The 7,363-nt window shown below is 61.6% G+C and overlaps 1 protein-coding gene across 1 annotated transcript in view; it reads right to left on the reverse strand.

Annotated features, from left to right (window-relative positions):
* LOC113490976 (tenascin-X-like) overlaps positions 1 to 6,131 on the reverse strand; it is a gene marked incomplete at both ends in the record, with an annotated part of 17,225 nt that extends 11,094 nt beyond the window's left edge. Inside the window, 7 exons of the mRNA XM_026867594.1 lie at positions 1,040 to 1,321; positions 1,409 to 1,708; positions 2,362 to 2,451; positions 2,529 to 3,127; positions 3,191 to 3,425; positions 5,078 to 5,231; positions 6,019 to 6,131. Of these exons, the coding sequence (XP_026723395.1) occupies positions 1,040 to 1,321; positions 1,409 to 1,708; positions 2,362 to 2,451; positions 2,529 to 3,127; positions 3,191 to 3,425; positions 5,078 to 5,231; positions 6,019 to 6,131 (1,773 nt within the window). The remainder of the gene's footprint in view (positions 1 to 1,039; positions 1,322 to 1,408; positions 1,709 to 2,361; positions 2,452 to 2,528; positions 3,128 to 3,190; positions 3,426 to 5,077; positions 5,232 to 6,018) is intronic.
* Positions 6,132 to 7,363: the final 1,232 nt, after the last annotated feature.

Raw genomic sequence — 7,363 nt, forward strand, 5'->3', positions numbered from 1 at the left:
CTCCTCCACCCTTCCATCCTCTGTCCAACTCCATCTCCACACAATCATCCCATCGCTCACCCGGATCACAAACCAGACACACCCTCATTCAACCTTTCACCTATCCCAGAATCACAGAATCATCTCGGTCGGAAAGGGCCCTGGAGATCATCTGGTCCAACCGTTCTCCTAGCACAGTTCCCACCTACAGCATATCCTTAAGCTCTAAATCCACCCGACTCTTGAACCCCTCCAGGGATGGGGACTCCCCCACCTCCCTGGCCAGCCCGTTCCAACGCCCAACAACCCCTTCTGGAAAGAAAAGCTTCCTAATATCCAGTCTGAACTGTCCCTGGCGCAACTTGAGGACATTCCCTCTTGTCCTGTCACTTTCTACTGGGCTGAAGAGGCTCAGACCCAGCTCTCTGCAGCTGCCTTTCAGGTGGTTGTAGAGGGCCAGGAGGTCTCCCCTCAGCCTCCTCTTCTCCAGACTAACCCCCCCAGTTCCCTCCGCTGCTCCTCACAGGACGTGTCTTCCAGACCCTGCACCAGCTTTGTAGCCCTTCTCTGGACATGTTTGAGTAACTCTGTGTCCTTTTTGTAGTGAGGGGACCAAAACTGAACCCAGTATTCGATGTGCGGCGTCACCAGCACAATGTACAGGGGCAAGATCCACCCATCCACGCATCCATCCATCCATCCAACCAGCCAAGGACCCATCAAACCATTCTTCATTCAACAACTCTCCATCCATTCTTCCACCCATCCATCCATGCGCCTTCCAACCTCTCAGTCACCCAAAAAGGCAAAAATTCATCCAAGCACGAAACCCGTCCGTCCGTCCATAAATCTCCAATCGTTCCCAGCCTCCATTCATACATTTGTCCCTCCATCCCTCCAACCTTGCGTCCAGCCAAACCTCCACCCAGTCCAGGCAGTGACCAACAGGTTCCCATTTACACAAGCCCCACGGCACCAGCACAGGCCCTGTCCCAGCTCCTGCCCTGATCCACACCCAGAGCCCCAGTTGGACACAGATGGGGCCCACAGCCCCCCTCACCTGTGACGGCGTCGGTGGAGACGGGGCCCAGACGTTTCCGACCCCACACCCCGTACAGGTTGAACTTGTAGCGGCGGGACGGTGACAGCCCCGGCACGGTCACCGTGCGCGAACCCCCGTCCACGGGCAGCACCTGGGGCTGGCCTTGGGCATCCCGGTACTGCACCGTGAAGGAGTCAAAGGTGCCCTCGGGGACGCTCCACTCCAGCTGCACCGAGTCGGGGCTCACGTGGGAGGCCGTGAGCTCGCCCAGGATTGGCTGCGATTGGGGTTCCTCCTTTGCTGGGGCTGCAAAAGAGATGGGACAATGCAGGACACATAGGACGTTCTCCAAACCCAGCGCCCGCAGAGGACACAGATGGGGCCCACAGCCCCCCTCACCTGTGACAGTTTCGGTGGAGATAAGACCTATCTTTTTCCGACCCCACACCCCGTACAAGTTGAACTTGTAGCGGCGGGATGGTGCCAGGCCGGGGACGGTCAGCATGCGGGAACCCCCGTCAACTGCAAGTGCCTGAGGTTGGCCATGCACATCCCGGTACTGCACCGTGAAGGAGTCAAAGGTGCCCTCGAGGATGCTCCACTCCAGCTGCACCGAGTCGGGGCTCACGTGGGAAACTGTGAGCTCGCCCAGGCGGGGCCGCGGAGGTGGGTCCTCCAATGGCGGGGCTGGCACTGCCATGGGGAGAGGACAATGAGAATGTGAAGATTCAGCCCCCCCTGCATCATTCTGCTAAACCATCTGCCCTCCCACTCACCTGTCCAAGGACCCACCCATGGTCCCATTCATCCAGCTGGGTGTTGGATCCGCCCGTCCACCCAACTGCCTGTTCATTTTGCTATTTGTCCATTGTTCCATCCACCTGCCCCTCTGTCTGTCTGTCTGTCCGCTCATTTGCCCATTCAAGGCTCCAGACTTCCATCCATTCAAGGATTGGTTTTCCTTTCACTTTTCCTTACATCAGTCTTTGAATCTACCCACCTACCCATTCTTCCACCCAGTCAACCATCCACTCATCCATCAATCCAACCTTCCATTCATCCAACCATCATCCATCCATCCAATCACCACCCACCCATCCATCCATTCACCTACCAATCCAACCATCCATCCACCCATCCAACCACTGTCCCTCCCTCCATCCATCCATCCATCCAACCTTCCATCCATCCACCCACCCGCCCATCTACCCAACCTTCCATCCGTCCACTCAACCATCCAACCACCATCCCACTCAACCATCCCCATCTTCTCAACCAACCGCAGGTCAGCCTGACCACCCCAGCCTCTCCCACTGCTGCCGTCGACCACCCGATGGTACCTGTTTTGGCTACGGCACCTTGTGGCTCTGTCAACTCCATCTCATACAGGTGCTCCCAGCCCAGCGGCGGCTCATTGGTGCCATCTACCCCTGCACCCAACAGAGAAGTGGGGGCTTATGGGACGTCCCCATGCAACGTTGTCCCCAGCTCCATCCCCATCACCCACCTGCCGTCACCAGGAACGTGTAGGACTTGGAGACGTGCCCCCGCACCACGCCGTGCACCTCCACCCGGTACCTGGCCCCCGGCACCAGCCCTGGTACCCGGACCACCGCCGTGTCCCCTGGCACCTGCAGCTCCCCCTCGGCCCCCTCTGGCTCTTCCAGGAGCCGATAACGGATCACCACGGTCTCTGCGTGGCCCCGTAGCCCATCCAGGTCCACCAGAGCCTCACCAGCAGCTCCTGGCATCAAATGGGGCTTGGGGTGGGGGATCTGGCGGAGGAGTTGGTGACGCAACAGGGCTGGGCTGCGGCGTAGAAGGTAAGAGAGGATGGCGCGGGCCACTGCTGGCACCGTTTGGTTGCCCCGAAGTGGGAATTTTGTAGCCCGGAGGTGGCTCTCCAAGCGCTGCAGCAAGGAGCCATTGTAGGACGAGAGCTTGGCCCCCAGGTCATGCAGAGATGGGCCACCCGGGAGCACTGGGGAGAGTGGGGATGCTGGGGACACCGGGGACCATGGAGATGGAGGTGATGCAGGGGACTGTGGTGATACTGGAGACCGTGGAGATGCAGGTGATCTTGGGGATGCTGGTGACTCTGGGGACCTTGGGGGCGCTGGTGACCCTGGGGATGTCGGTGACCCTCGAGATACTGGGGATGCTGGAAACCTTGGAGATGCTGGGGATGCTGGTGACCCCAAAGACCCTGGTGACCCCAAGGATGCATCTGGTGACACTGGTGATGCCGGTGATCCCAGAGACCCTGGTGACGCTGGGGACCTTGGGGATGCCGGAGACCCTCGGACTGATGGTGACGCTGGGGCCACTGGTGATGCCGGGGACCCCAGGGAACCCTGAGGGGACCCTGGGGACCCCCCGTGGGTGGGCAGAGTCTGGGCAAGCACTGTGAGAGCAAAGGGGACCGGGGTCATCAATCTGTCCCCAAAGGTCCCCGTCTGCCAGAGCCCGGTTACCCACGGGGGGGAGACAGGGATGGATGGAGATGGGAAGGGACAGACAGATGCATGGGGGCAGACTGGGGACACCCAGACTCATGGGAACAGACTGGGACAGGCAGACTGACAGGGACGGACTGGGGACATCCAGACCCAGGCAACAGAGGGATGCTGGGGGAAGCACCAGGAGGTGTGGGTACGTGTGGAGTCATGGGGACAGACAGACCCATGGGGACAGATGGACCCATGGGGACAGACGAGTCCATGGGGACACACAGACCCACAGGGACAGACAGACCCATGGGGACACACAGTCCCGTGGGGACAGACGAGTCCATGGGGACACACAGACCCATGGAGACAGACAAGTCCATGGGGACAGACCGACCCATGGGGACAGACAGACCCATGGGGACAGGTAAGTCCATGGGGACACACAGTCCCGTGGGGACAGACAGACCCATGGGGACACACAGTCCCATGGGACAGACCAACCTGTGGGGACACAGGGACCCATGGGGACACGCAGTCCCATGGGGACAGATGGACCCATGGGGACAGATGAGCCCATGGGGACAGATGGACCCATGGGGACAGACAGACCCATGGGGACACATGGTCCCATGGGGACAGATGGGGACAGACACAGATAGACGGGCCCAAGGGGACAGAGGGCCCAAGGGGACAGACAGACGCAAGTGGGCCCGCAGAGCCGTGGGGACACACAGACACGTGGGGACGGACAGAAGCTGCAGGCACTGTCCCTGTCCCCAACCCTGTAGCTGGGCCATTCCCATCCCTGTCCCCGTCCCTCTGCCATCCCCATGCTTGTCACCATCCTGTCCCTGTCCCCATGTCCGTGCCATCCTCACCCCCATGCTTGCGTCCTGCCTGTCCCCATGCTGTCCCTGCCCCCATGCCACCCCCATGCCACCCCGCTGTCCCCGTCACCATCCCCATGTTGTCCCTGTCACCATGCCTGTGCCCATGCTGTCCCCATCCTCGTGCCATCCCCATGCCCACGCTGGCTCTGTCCCCATGCCGATGCCATCTCCATGGCTGTCCCCACCCCTGTCCTCATGCTGTCCGTGCTGTCACCAAGCCCATGGGGACAACCATTTTCATCGTTGTCCCCACACCCGTGACCAGGCCATCGCTGTCCCCATCCTTGTTCCATCCCCAACCATACGCCTGTGCTGTCCCTGTCCCCATGACAGCCCCATCCCCTTGCCCATGACACCGTGTCACCCCTGTTCCCATCTCTGTGCCATCCTTGTCCCTGTCCCTGTCCCCATCCCCATGCTGTTCCCACTGTTGTCCCCATGCCCTTTCCATATCTGTCCCCATCCCTGCCCTTGTCCCTGTCCCCATGCTGTCCCCATCCCCTCCCCATCTCTGTCCCTGCTCCCATGCTGTCCCCACACCCATGACCAAGCCATCACCATCCCCTACCCCATCCATGCACCATCCCCACCCTTGTCCCCACGCCCACACCCATTGCCATCCCCTGGTTTGTCCCCACACCCACTGTCATCCCCGTGGTGTCCCCAACCCCGCTCCCGTCCCCTCGGGGTCCCCGCGCTGAGCGGGTGACACGTACGGGTGCGGACGCGCAGGGTGCCGGGTGCCCCGAGGTGCTTCTCCCGCTGGGCCTGGACAAAGAGCTCGAAGGCGTGGCCGGGTGCCAGCCCTGTCACCTCGAAGGCGACACTGGAACCGGGTAGCTCATGGGTGGTCATCGCCGCTGGCTCATCCTGGGGACAAGGGACATGCCACGCTGGGGACACCATGGTGGGACCTGGCCCTGAGTAGGGCAGGAGGCAGGTGGCCACAGCCAAGAGCTTCTCCCAGGGCTGGGGGACATGTTGGGGACACACTGGGGACACGTTGGGGACAGCTAAGGAGGGACACTCTGGGAACAGGGTGGTGAGGACACGTCCTCATCCCTGAGCCAGGCGGGTGGCTGCAGCCAATGGCTTGTCCTGGGGGTGGGGGACATGTTGGGGACACACTGGGGACATATTGGGGACATTGTGGTGGGGACATGTCCTGGTCCCTAAGCAGGGTTGAAGGTAGGTGGCCCATCTTGGGGGCAGGGGACATGTTGGGGACACCACGCTGGGGACATATCCCTGTCCCCAAGCCAGGTAGCAGGAGGATGGCCACAGCTGCTGGCTCATCCTGGGGACAAGGGACATATTGGGGACACATTTGGGACACTGTGGGGGGACACATCCCTAAGCCAGGTGGCAGATGGGTGACACCACCAGGGCTCATCGTGGGGACAAGGAACATGCTGGGGAGATGTCCCCACCCCCGGGGTAGGCAGCAGAAGGTGGCCTGAGCACTGGCTTGCTCTGGGGACAACAGGCACATTGGGGACACCTTGGGGACACCCTTATGGTGTCCCCCAGTGGGGCAACAGCAGGTGGCTGCAGATACCACCTCATCCTGGGGACAAAGGCCACCTTGGGGCCACCATAGTGGGGCCACCATGGCACCGGGGACCTGTCCCCACCCCTGTCCCTGTCCCCAGCTCACCAGAGGGATGAGGGCCACCTGGTAGCCATCCACAGGCACGGGGGGGCGGGGCCAGGTCACACGGAAGGACGTCTGGTTGCGGGCGGCCAAGCGCGGTGTCACCGAGGGGATCTCTGCGGGGACACGGTCCTATCAGTGGGTGCCACTATGGGGACCCTTGGAGGCACCCATGGGATGGGGACACCCTGGGGACACCACAGGATGGGGCACACATGGGATGGGGACACTCTGGGGACACCCTGGGGACACCATGGAACAGGGACACCTTGGGGACACCACAGGTGGGGCACCCATGGGATGGGGACACCCTGGGGACACCCAGGGAATGGGGACATGCTAGGGACACCCTGGGGACATGCTAGGGACACTATGGGACAGGGACACCCTGGGGACATCATGGAATGGGGACATGCTAGGGACAGAATAAGGCACCCATGGGATGGGGACACCCTGGGGACATGGCCACCCAAGTTATGGGGACACCAGGAGTACCCACAGGACAGGGACACCGTGGGGACGCTCAGGGTTAGGGCACTGGGGGGCACTGGGAGAGCACTGGAGGACACTAGGGGATACTGGGAAGCACCAGAGAAGCACTGGGATCATGTGGGGACATTTGGGGACAGGGGGGGACATATCAAGGTGGCATCAGGGCCCAGTATGGAGGAGGAAAGAGGTGAGGGGGCACTGGGAGCACTGGGATGGGGACACAAGGGAGACCCCTGGGTACACATGGGGACATTCAGGGACACTTGGGGACTCTCAGGGACACTTGGGGACATGCAGAGGTGGCACCAGGGCCCACTGTAGCTGAGGAGGGAGGTGGGGGGACACTGGGAGCACTGGGGTAGGAACACTGCGGGGAGCAATGGGGACACTTGGGGACACTCAGGGATACCAGGGCAGCCCTGGGGGGGACACTTGGGGACCTGCCAAGGTGGCATCAGGGACCACTATGGCCAAGGAAGGAGCGGACGGGTGCACTGGGAGTACTGGGCTGGGGACACAGTGGGAGTAGTGGGGACATTTGGGGACACTTGGGGACCCTCAAGGACACTCAGAGACCATTGGGGACACTCAGGCACCCATGGGGACATGCAGAGGTGGCATCAGGGCCCACTATGGCCGAGGAAGGATGGGGGGGGCACTGGGAGCACTGGGCTGAGGACACTGTGGGGAGCAATGGGGACACTTGGGGACACTTGGTGACATTCAGGGACACTTGGAGACATTTGGTGACCCTCAAGGACACTTGGGGACACTCATGAACCCTTGGGGACAAGCAGAGGTGGCATCAGGGCCCACTATGGCTGAGGAAGGATGGGGGGGGCACTGGGAGCACTGG

This window comes from Athene cunicularia, unplaced genomic scaffold, assembly GCF_003259725.1.
Source record: "Athene cunicularia isolate RWA unplaced genomic scaffold, athCun1 SCF_88, whole genome shotgun sequence".
Taxonomy (NCBI): Eukaryota; Metazoa; Chordata; class Aves; order Strigiformes; family Strigidae; genus Athene; species Athene cunicularia.